The sequence below is a fragment of the Neoarius graeffei genome, chromosome 19 (genome assembly GCF_027579695.1).
Source record: "Neoarius graeffei isolate fNeoGra1 chromosome 19, fNeoGra1.pri, whole genome shotgun sequence".
In the NCBI taxonomy this organism is placed as follows: Eukaryota; Metazoa; Chordata; class Actinopteri; order Siluriformes; family Ariidae; genus Neoarius; species Neoarius graeffei.
Genome location: NC_083587.1, coordinates 17,127,427 through 17,149,557, shown reverse-complemented (window position 1 = coordinate 17,149,557; position 22,131 = coordinate 17,127,427). Strand labels below are relative to the sequence as shown.

The following is a 22,131-nucleotide window of genomic DNA, read 5'->3' as shown; positions in this document are numbered from 1 at the left end:
GGTCGAGTCTTTGGCCGAGTCAAATAATTTGTAATGACTTGTTGTGAATAATAAAACGGTCTGCATGAGAACTTGCTAATTGTAATGGCGTCATGTGTTCTGCGCATGCGCAGTAGGCTTCGCGCATGCACAGTAGGCTTGGTAGGACAAATCCAAGAGGTGGGATAACTTTACAGAACACCGACACGTGGTACACAAGAAGGGGAACCTGCCGATGACATCACGTTTCACTACCGCGCGGAAATTAAAAGGGTAGGTGACTTTGGTCGCAAAATTAATATTCTTGTCGTTGTCAAAAAATTATGTTTGATATATCATTTTGAAGCTAAAAGATTTCTCTGTCTAGTGATACCGTTTATATATGTTGTCGTATTTTATGCCAAAGAATACATCCAATGGTGGAATGCCACTTTAAGAGTGTATCGCTTTCCGAATCAGAAGCGCTAGCGAGGAGAATCACTTGCGCAAGAATTATAAATGCTAGTGGAGTACATTACAGCGCAATGTGAAGTAGCATAAGAACATTTAAATCAAGAGTTTAATTGATGTATTTCGTTCATTAGTGTTTATCCAAGCAAGTGTGCATCCACGACACAATTACTGAGCCCACAATAAGCATCCTGACAAACTCCCTACAGTATTACATAGCCTGCTAGCACCATATCACACCTGGCTTGTTTAAATGTTCAAATAGCGCTTTATAAAGTTACCTAACATATACAAGTGCAATGTGCTTTTTGAGCACGAGTCACGTCATGAAGTTTACTCATCGCCATAACAAATAGCCAGTAGGCTTGCGCTAGCCTACAGAACACAAACACTACGTTTTATTTCGTCTTCCCTTGACCACCTCTCTGAATGGCTGTCATTCTACTGTTCGAGTAGAACTACTGACACATTCACAACGTTTCCAGACAGGGATTTAAAAATGACTGCAGCCTGCGTTATGCTGGGGACTGCTTACTATGGACAACATTACATGTAGTTTCAGCGAGACTAGTTGGTTGTCGGCTAATTCAAGTGCTTCCTTCTGTAAGCTAAGTTTGCCTGGCTACACAGATGCAAATGGACAATTTTAACGAGTAGTAGATGAAGAATGTAAACATATAATGATGTTGTGCTTTTGCAATTTGTGTGTTTGTGACTTACTGCGGCAAAAGCAGCGTGTCCTTACCTTGAAGTGGGATCTGCTTCTGCCCGAGTGCCCGTACGACCGCCTTGAAACAGTTCACAGCGTTTAGCTACACGTGTCGATTGGCTGTATCTCTTGTGCCAAACAAATCAGATGTTGTGGTGGGCGGGACCGTGTTCTTGAACTCAGAGAGGCGAGTGCAGGAAAGGACGTGCAGTGACAGTCGCGTTAGGAACGAAATGGCTGCAAAAAGGCATGTTATCGGCATATCGGTGGAAATTATGGCCGATACTGATAACCCTAAAAATGCAGAATATCGGCCAGGCCGATTATCGGTCGACCCCTATTCCAAACCTCCCTCATGCTGTTATTCTGCAACTTTTCCTCCACCTTTCTGCTATACTTCTCCTTTGCCTCTCTCAGCCTGACCTTGAGCTCCCTTTGTATGCACCTCAGCTCTATCTGGTCACCATCCTTGAACGCCCTCTTCTTATTAAGGAGGTCCTTGACGTCACTGGTTATCCAAGGCTTATTGTTGGGAAAGCAACGTACAGTTCTGATGGGACAACAATGTCCATACAGAAGTTCAGATAATCAGTTATGCAGTGAGTAGCCCCCTCAATATCCTCCCCAAGTGATTCCTGCAGCACCCTCCAGTCAGTGCACTCAAAACAGCCCTTCAGAGCATCCTCTACCTCAGGGGACCATACCCTGAATGAACGTGTGGTGATTGGCTGTCTGCGCACACATGGAATGTACTGTGGCTGCAGAAAAAACAAGTTATGGTCTGATTTACCCAGCGGAGGCAGTGGAATGTCCTTGTAAGCTTCCCTCACATTGGCATACATGAGGTCAATTGTACGATTTTTCCTTGTGGGGCAGTTAACAAACTGATGGAATGCAGGCAGAGTTGACTCCAATGTAACATGATTAAAGTCCCCAGAGATAAAAATGAAGGCATTAGGATGTTGAGTCTGGAGCTTAGCAACAGTGGAGTGGATGACGTCACATGCCTTATCCAGAAGTGCACGCGGTGAGATGTATACACAGACAGCGATCGTATGGCTGAACTCTCTAGGCAAGTAATATGGTCTGAGGCTGACAACTAAAAGCTCAATGTCTGGACAGCAGACCGTTTCTTTCACAGTGACATGTCCTGGATTACACCACTTGATGTTAATAAAAAGTGCAAGCACTCCACCTTTACGTTTTCCGCTTAACTCCGGACTTCTATCCAATCTCACTGTGGAAAAGCCAGGTAGCTCCACATTAGCATCAGGGATGTTGCTGTTTAGCCACGTCTCTGTGAAGCACAGTAAGCTGCATTCCCGGTATAGCTTGACCTTCCTCACCAGAGCTGCCAGCTCAACAGTCTTATTGGCAAGCGAGTTGACATTCCCCATCACAACCGAAGGAACAGAGGGTTTATACCGCCATCGCTTCTCCAGTCGTCTGACCTTCAGCTTCTTGCCTGCTCTGCAACCGCGGTAAGTTTTCCTTAACTCCCTGGGTATGATGTAGATATCTGTAACGTTACATCCAATTGATCGTAGTGCCAGCAGCCCCTCCCGTGTGTAAACAAGTTTGTTGCAGCCCTGACGAGCTGTGTGAAGACTGGTATCCATAGGATGGAATAAATATCCACAGAAGTTCGACGTTCAACAGGACAAACTTTAGACGAAAAAAGCGATAAAAACACTAAAAACAAACTAGACAGACAGAGCTCGGGAAAGGCAGCCACACTTGTCGGCGCCGATTAACACAACTGCGCCATAAACATAAAGAGTGAAAAAATGCCATCAATCTCCCACCTGTAGGCAAACTCATCCTCATTAGAGATGAGTCCAGGGAGGGTGGTGTCATCTGCGAACTTCAGGAGCTTGACATACTGATGACTGGAGGTGCAGCTGTTGGTGTACAGGAAGAAGAGTAGAGGAGAGAGGATCGATCTGGTGCTGATGGTTCAGAAGTCAGAGACCTGTTTCCTCAGCTTCACGTGCTGCTTCCTGTCAGACAGGAAGTCAGTGATCCACCCATAGGTCGCGTTAACGGACAATTGTCCGTCATTGACGGATTTTTTTTAGCTATGACGGAAAAATCTGAAGGCCGTTGGTCATTTTGACGGATGTTTACCGTTACCATTACCAATAACAATAATAGTCTAATAATAACAATAATAAAACATAATGAAGGCGGCACGGTGGTGTAGTGGTTAGCGCTGTCGCCTCACAGCAAGAAGGTCCTGGGTTCGAGCCCCGGGGCCGACGAGGGCCTTTCTGTGTGGAGTTTGCATGTTCTCCCCGTGTCCGCGTGGGTTTCCTCCGGGTGCTCTGGTTTCCCCCACAGTCCAAAGACATGCAGGTTAGGTTAACTGGTGACTCTAAATTGACCGTAGGTGTGAATGTGAGTGTGAATGGTTGTCTGTGTCTATGTGTCAGCCCTGTGATGACCTGGCGACTTGTCCAGGGTGTACCCCGACTTTCGCCCGTAGTCAGCTGGGATAGGCTCCAGCTCGCCTGCGACCCTGTAGAAGGATAAAGCGGCTACAGATAATGAGACGAGATGAGAAAACATAATGAAACACACAATTGAAATGATTGGCAAGTTGTGGCAGAGTTTTCTTACATACAGTATACATAGTCTTCACTGCCGTCACTTTCAATCTGAGCCGACGTTGCGGCGTCTTGATGTTCAGTGCATCGGCTGCTCATGTATACACTGCAGCCACTGCGCAAGGCTGTTCCCCCCCATCACGCTCCTGACCGCGCTCTGACTTTTCTAACCACTAGCACAGTGAGATGGATTAATGTTTCCCTTCTCTGCAGAAGATGCGTCATTTTTGCTATTAAAAAAGGAGATGCATTGGGTTGTTTGTGTCGTTTCCCTGCCTGCACGTCTTAATGCAATAGCGCTCATTTAGGCTAGTTGTTTTCTTGTTTTTAAAATGAAACAAATGTCGCTTTATTGTATTCTTCCCCAGCAAGCTTAGGAACATCACTGCTCGAATATCTGCTAAACTATCATTTTAATGAGAGCACGGGTAGACAAACTAACATTTAAACATAACTTCGTTTTATTTAAGACCTTCCGTGTCAGGTTCCAGGCTCCGCGGGGTGCAGCTGCACCACTGGTGCTTCTGATCACTTCCCTGGGAGAAATGTTTCCCGACTTCAGAACTTCGGCTGAAGTGGCGCTGGTTATTCCAGTCTCCAGTGTCGCAGCAGAGCGCGGGTTCAGCCTTCAGAATAAAATTAAAACGTCAATGAGAAGTCGTCTGTCCGAGGCAAAGACGCAAAATTTAATGACAATTGCCTCGGCAGCAGTCTCCGTTGACGACTTGGATTATGCACAAGCGAGCTCCCAATTTAAATCCATGCGGGCCAGAAGGAAGGTTTGAGCTCACGCAGACAGGTCAAATTAGATTGTCACTTAAATCGTTGTAGTGGACTGTTCATATTTTAACTGCAATTGTCTTGCTACGTTGTAAAATAACATTGTTCATATGCCCGTTAAGGCACAACAGCCGCAATGTTTTTAGCGGAGGGAAAATGGGTTCACAAGTGACCGAACATCAGAATCTCTGTTCATCTTTTTGCATCATAAATACATAAATGATGATTAAATAATACAAGCTTGTTCTGTGAATTAATTTTTAAATGAAAATGAGTCCATGAAAACACAAGTTATTAAATATATAGCATTTATAGCCTATATACATTGTCATTTAAAAGTTAAAATAAAATGACAGATAATAATGGACAATGACGGAATTTTTACGACCCTGTCCGTCAAAATGACGGACAATGAAAAAGTCTAACGCAACCACTGGATCCACCTGAAGGTAGATTCAGGCACGCTCAGCTGGGAGAGCTTGTCCTGCAGAAGAGTCGGGATGATGGTGTTGAAGGCGGAACTGAAAATCCACAAACCGGATCCTAGCATAGATTCCTGGGGAGTCCAGGTGCTGGAGGATGAAGTGAAGAGCCATGTTGACAGCATTGTCTGCAGGTCTGTAGGTGAACTGCATGGGGTCCAGGAGTGGGTCAGCGATGGCTTTGAGGTGGTAAAGCACAAGGTGCTTGAAGGATTTCATGACCACAGAAGTCAGGGTATAATTTCTGTAGTCATTTAATCCTGTGATCCTTGGTTTTTGGGGACTCGTACAATGGTGGAAGTCTTGAAGCAGGCCGGCACATGGCATGTCTCCAGTGAGCTGTTGATGTTTGTGAACACTGGAGACAGCTGATCAGCACGGTGCTTCAGGGTAAATGGTGAGTCTGAGTCGGGACCTGCTGCTTTGTAGGGGTTGAGCTTGTTAAAGAGCTTGTTAAAGTTTCTCTCCAGAATATGGAGAGAGTTGAGGCTGTGGTGGAGGGTGGATGGGCCTCCGAGGTGTGTAGTAGAAGAGAGGCCCTGGCAGCAGTCAAGGTGGTGGGCTGGAACTGGAGTGTGGAGTCACAGGGGATGTTATAAGGACAGTCCCATTGTCTTTTAAAGCTCGTAGGCAACGGTTTAAATTTTATGCACATTTGAAACTTTATATGTTAAAAAACCTTCTGTAATTTTCTTCTGTTCCTAAGAAGTATTGTTAATAAGTAATAACTAAAAGTTAGCACGGATCGTGGCAAATTTCTATTCGGCGATTTTCGTGACCACTCGGCGCTTAGCGCGAGTGTTGTTTAGCGCGTGGCGCGCGTGTCCGGTTGAATTGCAGGGGTGCACGGGGGTTGTTTAGCCTACTAATACTACTAAAATAAGACTAACAAAGAACAAATTTGTTGGTATTGGTTATGCACCTTGTATTTTATTTTAGTATGTTGCTACAGAGGGCAGTCCTACAAGAACATATTACAGGTAGCAACCAAACCAAAAATCCTACGGTACAATACTTCACACCCTGAACTCCTACAAAAAGTCCTACAAAACAGACTTCTAGCTCTGCTGTATGTCAAAAGTGACCCTGACAAATGCCTGCCCAAGTATTTATAAAGACCAAACCCTGCACTTGTGCATTTGATTTTTCTTGGCTTTGAGAAAGAGTTCGAGTGCCCTTTCATAATTTAGATCTTCTGGTTGTGGCCCGTTAATGGAAATCCTCAAGCAGGCGGCCAGGTGCTCTCCTTGCAGCCTTCCTACTTCCTACTTCAAAATCGCTATTGCTTTCAGACACTTTACGCAACCTCTCACGACCCAAGTCTGTACACATGGGCTCGGTTCATAAGTAAACACAGAACTGCTCCCAGTCTCATCTCATCTCATCTCATTATCTCTAGCCGCTTTATCCTTCTACAGGGTCGCAGGCAAGCTGGAGCCTATCCCAGCTGACTATGGGCGAAAGGCGGGGTACACCCTGGACAAGTCGCCAGGTCATCACAGGGCTAACACATAGACACAGACAACCATTCACACTCACATTCACACCTACGGTCAATTTAGAGTCACCGGTTAACCTAACCTGCATGTCTTTGGACTGTGGGGGAAACCGGAGCACCCGGAGAAAACCCACGCGGACACGGGGAGAACATGCAAACTCCACACAGAAAGGCCCTCGCCGGCCCCGGGGCTCGAACCCAGGACCTTCTTGCTGTGAGGCGACAGCGCTAACCACTACACCACCGTGCCGCCTGCTCCCAGTCTGTTTGGCTTAAATGACGTCATGACGACGTTCCCCTGGTGGTGAAAGTGCACATAAATGAGATGGAAACAAACCTTCAGAAATTGGGCAAAACGGTATATTTTAACCGTTTTTATTCAATTTTAGGGTGCAAATTACAACTCCGATTCCAAAAACGTTGGGACAAAGTACAAATTGTAAATAAAAACGGAATGCAATAATTTACAAATCTCAAAAACTGATATTGTATTCACAATAGAACATAGACAACATATCAAATGTCGAAAGTGAGACATTTTTAAATTTCATGCCAAATATTGGCTCATTTGAAATTTCATGACAGCAGCACATCTCAAAAAAGTTGGGACAGGGGCAATAAGAGGCTGGAAAAGTTAAAGGTACGAAAAAGGAACAGCTGGAGGACCAAATTGCGACTCATTGGGTCAATTGGCAATAGGCCATTAACATGACTGGGTATAAAAAGAGCATCTTGGAGTGGCAGCGGCTCTCAGAAGTAAAGATGGGAAGAGGATCACCAATCCCCCTAATTCTGCACCGACAAATAGTGGAGCAATATCAGAAAGGAGTTCGACAGTGTAAAATTGCAAAGAGTTTGAACAAATCATCATCTACAGTGCATAATATCAAAAGATTCAGAGAATCTGAAAGAATCTCTGTGCGTAAGGGTCAAGGCCGGAAAACCATACTGGGTGCCCGTGATCTTCGGGCCCTTAGACGGCACTGCATCACATACAGGCATGCTTCTGTATTGGAAATCACAAAATGGGTTCAGGAATATTTCCAGAGAACATTATCTGTGAACACAATTCACCGTGCCATCCGCCGTTGCCAGCTAAAACTCTATAGTTCAAAGAAGAAGCCGTATCTAAACACGATCCAGAAGCGCAGACGTCTTCTCTGGGCCAAGGCTCATTTAAAATGGACTGTGGCAAAGTGGAAAACTGTTCTGTGGTCAAACGAATCAAAATTTGAAGTTCTTTATGGAAATCAGGGACGCCGTGTCATTCGGACTAAAGAGGAGAAGGACGACCCAGGTTGTTATCAGCGCTCAGTTCAGAAGCCTGCATCTCTGATGGTATGGGGTTGCATTAGTGCATGTGGCATGGGCAGCTTACACATCTGGAAAGACACCATCAATGCTGAAAGGTATATCCAGGTTCTAGAGCAACATATGCTCCCATCCAGACGACGTCTCTTTCAGGGAAGACCTTGCATTTTCCAACATGACAATGCCAAACCACATACTGCATCAATTACAGCATCATGGCTGCGTAGAAGAAGGGTCCGGGTACTGAACTGGCCAGCCTGCAGTCCAGATCTTTCACCCATAGAAAACATTTGGCGCATCATAAAACGGAAGATACGACAAAAAAGACCTAAGACAGTTGAGCAACTAGAATCCTACATTAGACAAGAATGGGTTAACATTCCTATCCCTAAACTTGAGCAACTTGTCTCCTCAGTCCCCAGACGTTTACAGACTGTTGTAAAGAGAAAAGGGGATGTCTCACAGTGGTAAACATCGCCTTGTCCCAACTTTTTTGAGATGTGTTGTCATGAAATTTAAAATCGCCTAATTTTTCTCTTTAAATGATACATTTTTCTCAGTTTAGACATTCGATATGTCATCTATGTTCTATTCTGAATAAAATATGGAATTTTGAAACTTCCACATCATTGCATTCCGTTTTTTTTTTTTTACAATTTGTACTTTGTCCCAACTTTTTTGGACTCGGGGTTGTAGACACCAGGAAGATTGAATTCACTTTTTGGGTCGTTCTTCTCTAGACAGTAAAGTTGATATTCTACGTTTCACCTATGACCTTTAAAGTGACAGTAGAACTCCTTCAGTTGGTTGGCCAGGCGCAGGTCATTAACAGAATGGGGGGCTGAAGGTTTGTAGTTGGTGATCTGTCTGAGCCCTTTCCAGCCAGACGTAGGGTCATTGGCTGAGAACTGGTGTTGGAGTTTTACGGAGGTTTAGCTTCTCTCATTGCCTTGCTAAACCTGTTCCGAGACTCTTTAAACCTGTCCCTGTCTCCACTTGTGAATGCTTCTTCCTTTTCTGCCTTAGCTGTCTGAGCTTATCTGTGAACCAGGGTTTGTCATTACTGTAACTCACCCTGGTTCGTGATGGAATTCAGCAGTCCTCACAGCCTCTGTGTATTCATCTAGAGTATTGCTGGGTTTCAGTTACGTGACTTTTTTTCCTTTGTGGTTTTACTGGACGTGAAATAGCTGGTGGTCTAAATGGCCGCTGTAGTGCAAACAACTAGCGATAATTTATCAGAGTACGCTCGTAATCTCGAAGCCACTGCTGACTTTAGATATATTCCAGTGTTTTCCCCAGAAAAAAATTAAATCTCTAAATTCTGGCATGATAAAACATAGACAATTGAGCGCCAACAGCGCAACGTGAAACTAGGGGGGTCCGGAGGCATGCTTCCCCCGGAAAATTTTTTGAAAATGGATGCTCTCAGGTGCATTTTCAGGGTCTCTGAGAGGTTTTAGATCCATGATTATAGGATAGATTTTACCAGTGTTTCAATGATTTCTGACCTCAATAGTATTAATGTATACACGTTTGAAATTTCACCTTAAAGTTCAACATGCGGCGGCATGGTGGTGTAGTGGTTAGCGCTGTCGCCTCACAGCAAGAAGGTCCTGGGTTCGAGCCCCGTGGCCGGCGAGGGCCTTTCTGTGCAGAGTTTGCATGTTCTCCCCGTGTCCACGTGGGTTTCCTCCGGGTGCTCCGGTTTCCTCCACAGTCCAAAGACATGCAGGTTAGGCTAACTGGTGACTCTAAATTGACCGTAGGTGTGAATGTGAGTGTGAATGGTTGTCTGTGTCTGTGTGTCAGCCCTGTGATGACCTGGCGACTTGTCCAGGGTGTACCCCGCCTTTCGCCCGTAGTCAGCTGGGATAGGCTCCAGCTTGCCTGCGACCCTGTAGAACAGGATAAAGTGGCTACAGATAATGAGATGAGTTCAACATGCAAGTTAAACTGTTTTGTTCTAGATTACTGAGGTATATGATGGATTGAAAATCTACGGGGATCCCTTAATTACCTATGATCAAGTAGTGTTGTAACAAAAATGTGCATGAAAATATGACCAGTGGTTTGTTCCATCTTACGGAATCCAATAAAGAGAATCGATCATCATGACCTCCTGTTGATCACAAAGGGATCTGAACCGAAGACCTGCCACCTTAAAATAAGTTGCTGTATTCCTATAACTGTAATGATTTAGAATGTTTCTGATGCAATTACCGTAATATATGTATAACTAAAACGCACTGAAAAGAAAAGTAAGGCAACTGCATATTATAAAGTTTAAATTTTGGCACATTATTCAGAGTTTCCCACAGAAATTTTGGAGACTATGGGGGCAGCCCATGGGGGGCGTGGCGTGCGTGTCCAGTTGAATTGCAGGGGTGCGCAGGGGGTTGTTTAGCCTACTAATACTACTAAACTAAGACTAACAAAGAACAAATTCGTTGGTATTGGTTATGCACCTTGTATTTTATTTTAGTATGTTGCTACAGAGCCGTATTTACAAAGACCACACCCTGCACTTGTGCATTTGATTTTTTTCTTGGCTTTGAGAAAGAGTTCGAGTGCCCTTTCATAATTTATATCTTCTGGTTGTGGCCCGTTAATGGAAATCCTCAAGCAGGCGGCCAGGTGCTCTCCTTGCAGTCTGTTACGAAGGTCTGCTTTGACCTAAAATAGCAAACAGCTTGTTAATACAATGAGTCGTGTGATTGTAGAGCTCACTCTGAAATATTTAATTAAGTGAAAGTGAGACTGAACTTGGGTGGGATTTGAGCATAAAAATAATGGTTAAATGTAAATTGAAATTCACATCACTGGTGAATCAAAAACGATCACCAATTGAGATTCACATCACATATCAATCAAAAACGATCAAATTCGAGTCAAGAAGTTAATTTAATTAAGTAGGTAACTACATTCCTTTTTAATTATGTGGCCTAATAGCTTCACCTTTAGAAGGTAGCCTATTAGAAAAGGCTAAAAATAATTTAACGTCTTCCGTCTCACCAGTAACAAATCGCGTTAAGGCTACTAGCACTAATTCTTAAAAGTGGCAACGAAGTTCGCTCTCTGTTAGAATAGACTACTTTTCCCTTTTAACGTAAACTAATCTAGGTCTGCATGTATATCACTGCTGTCACTTCACGTCTCCATCACTTGGATAGACTGCGCACATACAATGTCAAGCGGGAAGCAGTTCGCCGGTGAATTTGGAAACGACCTGATCCTGGGAGGATGATAAAGTTAATTTGACGAATTAGATAACTGCGTAGGGCTAACTAATATTGCCTCAAAATAGCCTACTGTTGCCTTACAGAAAAGGTAGGTTTGCCAGTACGAAATGGACAAAGTAATTTTACTGAAACAATACACTTAACGCCATCCATCAATGCGCTCTCCATACGCCTATAAAGCACAATAGCGTAGCCTAAATGTCACCTTCTCAATCGTGTCAAAGGCTACATAAAGTTGTATAAACTTACCTTAACATGTAGATGCAGACAGGATGTAGCTTATCAGAGTTGTCTCCTCACGCTGTCTTAGATAGGCAATGCACGCAATGTCAGGCCAGGTGTGTCAGTGTCGCCATGCGGGCGGGCGGGCGCGGACTGAGACTATGGCGGCCCAAATTAGACTATGGCGGGGCGCCATAGTCTCATCAATGTGTGGGAAACACTGTGTCAAGTAATCGTTACCTATATCCACTAGGGAGGGCGGTTTAATTATTCTTCAAAAGGGCTCTTATTTAGTATTACGACGAAAGTAAGAATTTATCATAATTACCAGGATAAATCGTTTGGGCGTGAATCTTGTTGAGGTCCGGGGTCACCGCGATCAGAGTCGGCCGAGTCGCCGTCTGATTCCGAGGCCGCACGGTCAAACCAGTGAGCCACATTCACCGATTGCTTTGCAACAGCCATAGGTTCATACATATATGGTTTCACCTCTTGATATTCAATTTGGAGACTTCCTACTTCAAAATCGCTATCGCTTTCAGACACTTTATGCAACCTCTCACGACCCAAGTCTGTACACATATGCTCGGTTCACAAGTAAACACAGAACTGCTCCCAGTCTGTTTGGCTTAAATGACGTCATGATGACGTTCCCCTGGCGGTAAAAGTGCGCATAAATGAGATGTAAACAAACCTTCAGAAATTGGGCAAAGTGGTATATTTTAACCATTTTTATTCAATTTTAGGGTGCAAATTAGACACCAGGAAGATTGAATTCACTTTTTGGGTCGCTCTTCTAGACAGTAAAGTTGATATTCTACGTTTCACCTATGACCTTTAAAGTGACACAGGGATGAGAGTTTTCTGCTTTTTCTGAGCGAAAATCGAAATTATGCCAAATCCGTTGAGTTTTTTTTTTTCATTGAGGGGGGTTGGGGTATGTTCCTTCGTGATACCCAAGCATACGACGATGTTACATGTTTACATTTTCGCCATCTTTAGTCTCGCTAAGTCTTGCAGTAGAATACGTGTTATCTACAATGTAATTGGCCAAAACATCGCTGGCGAGAGCATGATAGCCAATCATAACCGTTCTTACAAGAGTGTGGGAGAGAACAAAAGCCAATCATAACAGTTCTTACAAAAGTACCCGCATCTGTTCTATTTTATCGAAACTTGCACATGTTCATCGTCGCTGCGCTTCAAAAATACGTTTCTCTTTCGTATCGTCTTTTTTACTCAAAATGCCGAGTACAATTGACAAGCGAGACGAAGCGAAGGTACGTGAAATCGATGCTGGTATAAAAAACAGAGGACTGACAAGCTCTTGTCTTTGGCCAAAAGGCTGAAGAAGTCGAAATGATGAAATGAAAATGAGAAGTGACTGTGAACTATAAATAATTGTATAAAGTGTACATAGACATTATCCCATCAACTTAGCATTCGTTTGATTTAATCCATTGAACATGTATATGATGGCCAGTAAATCTGAATTAATGCTGACAGTTTTGAAAACTTAAATATTTCAAAAGAGTTTTTTAGAAATCATATGCAACTAATGAGGACATAGGGTGACTGACCTTTTCTCCCTAAGAAATTTTATTTAATATATGAACATTTTGATAATTAATAAAACTCGCGTTTAATGTGAATTTAGTTTGTCATTTTTGTTGATCATAAATTATAACCCTACCCTTGAATGTAGAATGTGATTTTTATTTTGAATTCAAACAATACCCCTATTGATTTTGAAACATATTTTCATGTAAATATATAAAAAAGACAACAGATGTTTTTTTATCTACTACAGCTCAGATTGCAGGAAAAGTGGTTTGTAAGGCCTTATTTTTCAAAATTTTCCTGGGGGGGTATCCCTCCCAGACCCCCGGCTTCGAGCGCCATCTTGTTTTCTGCTTTTTTGGTGACCACCCACTCTCATCCCTGGTCACAGTAGAACTCCTTCAGTTGGTTGGCCAGGCGCAGGTCATTAACAGAATGGGGGGCTGAAGGTTTGTAGTTGATCTGTCTGAGCCCTTTCCAGCCAGACGTAGGGTCATTGGCTGAGAACTGGTGTTGGAGTTTTACGGAGGTTTAGCTTCTCTCATTGCCTTGCTAAACCTCTTCCTAGACTCTTTAAACCTGTCCCTGTCTCCACTTGTGAATGCTTCTTCCTTTTCTGCCTTAGCTGTCTGAGCTTATCTGTGAACCAGGGTTTGTCATTACTGTAACTCACCCTGGTTCGTGATGGAATTCAGCAGTCCTCACAGCCTCTGTGTATTCATCTAGAGTATTGCTGGGTTTCAGTTACGTGACTTTTTTTTTTCTTTGTGGTTTTACTGGACGTGAAATAGCTGGTGGTCTAAATGGCCGCTGTAGTGCAAACAACTAGCGATAATTTATCAGAGTACGCTCGTAATCTCGAAGCCACTGCTGACTTTAGATATATTCAGAAGATCGCTATGTGCAATGGAATCGACCCCTACAGTCTGGGAAAGAAGGATTCGTCATACGATCTGGAAAACTACCCTTCAGTCGAGTTCCCCGACATCTCCATCTATCTGGTGTTGCAGACGTCCTTCTACATCGTGAAAGTGTGGAAGAGTATGGAGGCTTACAACTTTTTTTTTTTGTATGTAGTTTGCACTGTACATGAAACAAAGAAACAGCTGGGGACTTTAGCGCTTCGTGACTGACAAAAAAAAAAAGTCCCGTAAAATAACGACGCATCAAGAAAAGTACTTGGAAAACACTAAGGCCATAGCTGAGAGGGATACAAACCTTTCACCAAGTGATCACTGCAAACTCGAGCACGCTTCGACTCGGCTCCCTTCGATTTCACTGAGAGGTTCAAAAGCCACCTTTCTCCACGTCTTTTTGTGAAACCCTGTGTTCGTTCACCCTTTTTTTTTTTTTTTTTATTAGTTCACGGGGAACCCTAAAGAAACTTTATCAGTTTCACGGTTTGATCGATTCAAACAACCTAAAACAAAAGTGTAAGGCATTTTTCATGCGAGCAATGAACCTCCATACAAACACTTTATCAGCTGAGCTTTGGTCGACCACCAGCTAAAGTTTTGAATAACTAATGAGGCGGGTGTGACGTCACGTGAAACCCAGCAATTGGTAGCAGTCCTGAACACATCCCAGTTCGCACTGTACAGTCCAAGCACGCCTGAAGGTTCTCCACAGCCTCATTACTCCACATCTCGGATGCCCTCACTACAGGTTTCTTCAGCTTTAATTTCTGCCTGTATGCAGGAATCAGGTGGACCATGACCTGGTCAGAGTGGCCCAGTGCAGCACGGGGGACTGTGTGATGGGCATTATTGACTGTAGTGATCCAAAATATTCTCCTCTTCAGTCGGCATTTAATAAACCGTTTTGTATTTGGTTAGTTCGTGGCTGAGGTTACCTTTTGTTAAAGGAACAGTCCACCGTACTTCCATAATGAAATATGCTCTTCTCTGAATTGAGACGAGCTGCTCCGTACCTGTCCGAGCTTTGCGCGACCTCCCAGTCAGTCAGACGCAGTCAGACGTGCCGTCACTCCTGTTAGCAATGTAGCTAGGCTCAGCATGGCCAATGGTATTTTTTGGGGCTGTAGTTAGATGCGACCAAACTCTTCCGCGTTTTTCCTGTTTACGTAGGTTTATATGACCAGTGATATGAAACAAGTTCAGTTACACAAATTGAAACGTAGCGATTTTCTATGCTATGGAAAGTCGGCACTATAATGACCGGCGTATTAACACCTTCTGCGCGCTTCGGCAGCGCATTGATACGGAGCTCAGATATCAATGCGCTGCCGAAGCGCGCAGAAGGTGTTAGTACGCCTGTCATTATAGTGCGCACTTTCCATAGCATAGAAAATCGCTACGTTTCAATTTGTGTAACTGAACTTGTTTCATATCACTGGTCATATAAACCTGTGTAAACAGGAAAAATGCGGAAGAGTTTGGTCGCATCTAACTACAGCCCCAAAAAATACCATTGGCCATACTGAGCCTAGCTACATTGCTAACAGGAGTGACAGCGCGTCTGACTGACTGGGAGGTCGTGCAAAGCTCGGAGAGGTACGGAGCAGCTCGTCTCAATTCAGAGAAGAGCATATTTCATTATGGAAGTACGGTGGACTGTTCCTTTAAAGTCACCGAGGACAATAACGAGGGAGTCGGGGTTAGCCTGCTCCACACCCAGTATCTGATCGGCCAGCATGCGCTGTGCATTCTGCATGTTGGCTTGCGGTGGAATGTAAACCCCAACCAGAATGAATGAATGAAGCGAACTCCTGTGAGGAGTAGAAGGCTTTACAATTAATGATAAATGATTCCAGGTCAGGAGAACAATATTTCAGAACGCATCACTGCACCAGCCACTGTTTACATAAAAATAGATTCCACCACCCTTTGTTTTGCCGGAGAGATCCGTGTTACAGTCTGCTCTGAAAAGTTGGAAGCCCGCCAGCTGCAGCGCAGAGTCCGGTACGAGTCCGCATAGCCACGTCTCTGTGAAGCATAAAATGGAATATGAAAGAGAGTCCCTGTTTCTCCCCACCAGCAGCTGGAGTTTGTCCAATTTATTGCACAGTGACTGCACATTGGAGCGAAATATTACAGGTAGCGGAGTGCGAAGTCTGTGCCAACAAACGCGCACCAGCGTGTTTTCCTCTCCTCCGCCGTCTCACTGAGTGAGCAAAGGCAAGCACACCTTTGACCAGAACGTCCAATAATTCCACGGAAGACACCAGAAAAGTTGGTAGTTAGTCCACTGGAGAAGTTCCCCTGATGTTCACAAGCTCTTCTCTGGTAAACGAGATTAAAGTATTTCGGTAGTGAACTGAGTTTACAAATAAAAGACAGAACAATGTGCACCAACACACCAAGCCAGCTATCCACGGCACCATCTTTCATAGTATAAGCTGTGTCCTTTTTTATTTTAAGCTTTTTTTTTTTTTCTTTTAAAGCAAAGCTAGTTTGCTAGCTCGGGGGGGGGAGGACAAATAAAAACTAAACAAATTTTAAATGACTCAAGTCGTCCTTTAATATTTCTCCACATTTCATAAGCTGTCTAAACAGGAACAGACGGGTTAAACATGGCGACTGCTGTTCACGACGGATCCAAGCCCAGTTCCACTATTGATATGAGACAGATAACAGTCGTCTAAGCATTAGTACAAGGAGTAAACAAATGCCGCTTTTCCACTACAAACGCGGCTGAGTCGGGCTGAGCCGTGCCGTGCTGAGTTGGGCTGAGTCGGGCTGAGCGGGGCTGTTGGAGTTGCATTTCGACTACAACCGCGCTGAACCGTGCTGGCTGGAAGTGGGTGGACACATTGGGTGGAGTTAGCGAAAGTGGGTGGACGTCACGTGATGTCGTTAAGCAGCGCAAACAGTGACATCAGTGACCTTTTAAGCGGTAGTCTCACAACCCGGATAGTAAACAATAAACATGGAGGACATGGAGTCGTTAGTGTTGCTGGTCTTGGTGCTGTGGCTTGTTGTCACCGACAACGCCAACAGATACTGGCAAGAGCGTATAGATGAGGCGAGGCGCGTAAGGCTTCATAATTCTCGTAATTCTCCGTCTTCCGGGTTTACGGTGTTTACAGATCCCAGCGTGCTCGCGGGGCGTGTGTGGGCATGTGAGGACACTCCTCCTCACCAATCAGTGCACAGGGGAGTGTCTGCTCACGCCCCCAACCTCACTCGGCTCGGTTTGGCTCGCTTCAGCCCTACTCCAAAACGGTGCGAGTTTTAGGGGCTAAGCAGGGCTGAAACGAGCTGAGTCGTGCTGGTTTTTGGTAGTCGAAATGCGAGCCGTGTCGGGCTGAAGTGAGCTGAAGCGAGCTGAGTCGTGCTGTTTTTTGGTAGTCGAAACGCGAGCCGTGTCGGGCTGAAGTGAGCTGAAGCGAGCTGAAGTGAGCTGAAAAAGGGTAGTGGAAAAGGGCCAAAAGTCATTCCAGTGTCTCTGAAGGTCTGCGTCGTGTAAAGGCCAATTTATGCTGACAACCCAGTCCTTGCAGACGGCGTTGCAGATGGTGTCTGCATAGCCCCCCCCACCTTCGCAGACGCTCTGCGCGCACCTCCCAAAAATTGTGACCACCGCAGAAGCCTCGCAGACAGCGTCGCAGACAAGAGGGCTCTGATTGGTCCACTCTACATCCGCTGTACACGCACTTCCGCTTCCCTACTTTCCCGGTTTGGTTTGTTTTCAAGACCGCCGTTTTTAAAAACACGAGCGAAGATGGAGCAGCACGAAGAGCGGTTGATCGAGGAAGTGAGGAAGTACGTACATCTATACGACTCCAGTTCTAGTCATTATAAGTAACCGGAGGAGATACACTCCACTAACCACACCCACCAACTACTCCTAGCGATTTCGCGACTTCGCGCCCCCTTGCGTTGTGGCGGTGAATAACATCGCGCACACCTATCACTCCCCGCTCAACGATAAATTACAACTGTCTGCGAAAAGCTATCTGCGAAAGCCTTGTCGCAAGAGCATGCAGAGGCCCTAAGTCAGCATCACACACATTCACACCCAAAACAACAAAAAATGCACTGGTGTATTGGATCAGAAAATGTCACATGTCCAGTATAGAACCAACAGTTATCTTTTTTTTTTTAAATTAGTTTATTTATTTATTTTTTAAAGCAAACTTTTTTTTTTTTTTTTTAAAGCTATATGGCCTTTCGATTTCATTAAATCGGTGAAATTTGGTCATTATGATGTGTTTATTTCTGCAATATCCAAAAAAAAAAAATCGCCAGGCCATTCTGTAGCTGGGAAGTTATTTAATTTGAGGGGATTAAAGCAAATAATGTGCACAATCAATCGCTCGCTTCGCACAGTCAAGCAGACAGAGGAAGTCCATGTGTGTGCGCATTAGGGATGTTAACCAATGACCGTTTGACCGGTGGTGGACCAAATCAACGTCAACCGGTTAATTTTTTTTGGTTGTCGGTGGGAAAAAAAATCAATCGTTTTGAAGCTGCCGATTTTGGAGTGGAGAACCTGGAATTCTGTGTTTTTGTAAACGCTTGGGGCGTGCCATGCGGTGTAAGGACGACAGCTGACAAATCAGAAACGCCCATTCAGTCATGTCCCGCCCTCCCGCCCCAGTTAAAGACAGCTGACAAATCAGAAACACCCATTCAGTCATGTCCCGCCCTCCCGCCCCAGTTAAAGACAGCTGACAAATCAGAAACACCCATTCAGTCATGTCCTGCCCCAGTTGAACACAGCTGCCACTCGGCAAGAGAAAAGTGTAGACACAGGCTTTTTAGCTTACAAATTACTATTGTTTTTTTTTTTTATTATTATTATTAGAAGGCACATGGAGTTTTTAGTCCTGCCTTGGCCAGCGCATTCTGAAAGTATGTTTCGGTCTGTAGCCAACAGTGCATGTTACTGCAGATCATCGCTCTCCACACAAACTAAAGGCGCAGATGCCGACTTTTTCACGGCTTTTTCATGGACTGTCATGGCATTTGCTTATGTAGTAATTTTAATACAGAATTTACTCTGATGAAATTATTCAGACACTCCAAAAATCTGATCTGCACGAGCCGTGAAAAAGGCGCACCGTTTGCATCCCTGTTTAAACTCATAGGTTAACCGACTTTTTAACCGGCTAATGAGGCTCGGTGGTCGGTCAAGATTTTTTTTTTTTTTTTTTTTAGTTTTCGCCATCCCTAGTGCGCATGCGCAGGTTTACCTTTGAGCATGCACTGACTTCAATCATTCTGTCGCTAAACGAACAGCTGATCACACCGAGGTGCTCGCTGACCGCCGATATTTATTAGTTTCCTTCGTATATAACATGACGTCTTTTCTTCTTGCTTTCTGTTACTGTAGTCCAGGGGTGGCCAACCAGTTGGAGACCAAGAGCCACATTTTTTACTGTGTTACCGCAAAGAGCCACATCATACACATGGGCACACGAACATCACCCATCCCTTCCTCTCTCTCTCTCACTCACACACACACACACACACCTGCTCAGCCAGATTAATAGTAAATGTCACACACCAACATATTTACTCCTACAGTACTAAGACCACAGGCTGAGGCCAGTCATTTTTAACAATGAACATTGTGTGCACTTACTATGCATGCTGCTTAGTGGGACTCATGGCATTACCAAAAAAAAAGCCACACCATACACATGACCACACATGTGTACCATACATGTGACCCCCCTCGCTCTCTCTCTCCCTCACAGACACACACGCTCACGCACGCACCTCTGCTCAGCCTGATTAATAGTAAATGTCACATGCCAACATGAGAGAAATTTACTCCTTCAGTCAGTACTAATACCACAGGCCAGTCATTTACAGCAATCAATATTGTGTGCACTTACTATGCATGCTGCTTAGTGGGACTCATGGCATTACCAAAAAAAAGCCACACCATACACATGACCGCACATGAACATCGCCCCTCCCTCACAGACGCTCACGCACGCACCTCTGCTCAGCCAGATTAATAGTAAATGTCACACGCCAACATGAGAGAAATTTACTCCTTCAGTCAGTACTAATACCACAGGCCAGTCATTTACAGCAATCAATACTGTGTGCACTTTACTATGCATGTTGCTTTGAAATGAGCTAATGACGACTGACATATAAGGCAGAATGGCTTGCCATTACGTTCAACAAAAAAGTATAAACTCTCCCACTCTGTTAAAAATGTCCTATGTTCGTCTTCATATTTTCGTTTTGCTGTGCATTTTTTCATTGCCATTTTGAGAGGCTACTTGACACAAGACACACCTTGCCCAAAATCTTAGCGATTATCTCACGCACATGCGCATTTGACATGACCTGAAAATACCGTAATATACCCAAGCAAAGCGAAGATGCATTTGACGAAAATACCATACTGAACTCAAGCAAAGCGCACACGCACATTAAAAGAAAACCACAAACACAAACTTCGATATGAACGTAAGAGCTGCATGACACCGGGCAAAGAGCCGCATGCGGCTCGCGAGCCGCGGGTTGGCCACCCAAGCTGTAGTCAGTCTTTCACGTTTCATTTGCACACTCACGTCCTCCATTTTTCTGTCCCATTTCATATTTGTATCCCACAATGCCTTGCGCGAACGGGGAAAGCCCACCACGTGATGCATGATGTAGTATCTTGAATTGGGTCATGGTGAAGCAGGAAAAAATAGCGGTGAATTTCGGGCCACATGGCTCTAAATTCATTAATTGTTTTATTTAAAAAACTGATAAAATTGGAAATATGTGATGCGAATTCAGTAGCTTTGAGTCCACTAAACAAAAATAATTGGGTGTCGGGGAAAATTCTTTTCTCTTAATGATCTAAACTTGAAAAATCTGAAAGGCAGTTTACCTTTTTAAAGAACTACAAAATGTACAGTACTTGTGAGCAGTCCATGTTACAGCAAATAAATAAATACACAAAAATGCTTGGCATCCTGCAATAGTATTGATATTTTCTCTCTACTGTGCAAATTATTTATGGTGTGCGCAAGAGACAAATCTAAACCAATCCAAAAGCACGTGTGGGCCAGTGTTTTTCTTAACTTCCCCGCTCACAACTCCAGTTCCTATTTACTGCAAAAATGAAGAAAAGCCAAAACATCCAACCATGGTTTCAGTTCGTCCTGTAATACATGACCGATCATGAAACATCTCTAAACTTCTGGAAATCTCTTAACATCAGTGGGACTGAAGTTCCTGAGGATCTGTCCTGGCACCATCATCCTTCAGTTCTGGTTAGAAAGGCGCAGTCTCATCTTTACTTCCTGTTCATCAGACCTCAAGTTTCTATCTCTGCACCATTTGAGAGCATCCTGACCAACGGTGTGGTACGGCAGGTCCACGGTGTCTGAAAGAGAAGCTCAGCTCCTCACTCATGACCAAGTCCCAGCTACTAAACATCTCCATCAGACGAGATGTCTGCGTAGAGCACACGGAAACATCCTCTCCTCCCATCACAAACTGTTCAACCTTCTTCCTTCCAGGTGGAGATACAGGAACGTTGCACTTCTGGTTGATGCTAAACAGCATTTATTGCTGAGTAACTGTACTGTGCCATCACAAATATCACCAATAATGCATGGGAGGATGTAGCCACAAAAATGCCTGTGATATAACGTATAACTCCGACCTGAATATACTTTAAACCAAAGTGGTAGATAAATTATATTTGGCTACTACTGTTTCTTATAGGAACTTAAAAAAATACAACCAAACAAAAGCACTAGAAAGCCCACACCCACAAGTGACGTCTGGTCTATACTTGTTGCTAAACACTCGAGACAAACAGAAAGCAAGTTGTTTTCAAATGATGTAAGGCGATTTGTCACACACTAGTTTGAACACCACCGATATATTTCCAGATGTCCGACAATGACGTTTTCCTTTTTCCCGTCATTCACAAAATGACACATGATTCCTTCCCAAGAGTAAATCTGAGCATTGTATTGTGGTATTGGCCTGAATTATTGTTTTCCTTGAGCTCTGCTTTCTCTCCGATGTTCCTGTGTCAGTGTGGTTTTTTTTTTTGTCCCCCCCCCCCCCTTTTTTTTGTGGTTGACGTTATGCTTTGAAGGTCAGTTTTTGACAAAACATGTCTGCGTGTCCTTGACTGCATTAATTGAACGACTGTTTGTTTTTCTGTACGTCAGAATCCGTGCCCGTTGGCGAGGAGCTGCTGCCGTGCAAAGTGTGCGGGAGAAGATTTTTCTCACGAGTCCTTGTGAGTATCCTTCAGGGTGAAATTGAAGCTGGCAGCTGACTTTCACTGCATGTTGTGGCACGGATGAGTTCACCACTTCGCAAACACTAAAGGGAAATCCCTGTTTGGAAGAAAA

At 44.2% G+C, this 22,131-nt stretch overlaps 2 protein-coding genes across 3 annotated transcripts in view; one reads left to right on the top strand and one right to left on the bottom strand.

Annotated features, from left to right (window-relative positions):
* Window positions 1-12,775, bottom strand: part of pkia (cAMP-dependent protein kinase inhibitor alpha) — a 76,050-nt gene extending 63,275 nt beyond the window's left edge. The window contains exon 1 of the mRNA XM_060899750.1: window positions 11,307-12,775. The gene's annotated coding sequence lies outside the window, so the exon portion shown is untranslated. The remainder of the gene's footprint in view (window positions 1-11,306) is intronic.
* The window catches only part of zc2hc1a (zinc finger, C2HC-type containing 1A), a 74,929-nt gene that overhangs the window by 18,596 nt on the left and 34,202 nt on the right, over window positions 1-22,131 (top strand). For both annotated transcript variants that reach the window (XM_060899748.1, XM_060899747.1), the window contains exon 2: window positions 21,946-22,016. In XM_060899748.1, coding sequence (XP_060755731.1) covers window positions 21,946-22,016 — 71 coding nt within the window. The remainder of the gene's footprint in view (window positions 1-21,945; window positions 22,017-22,131) is intronic.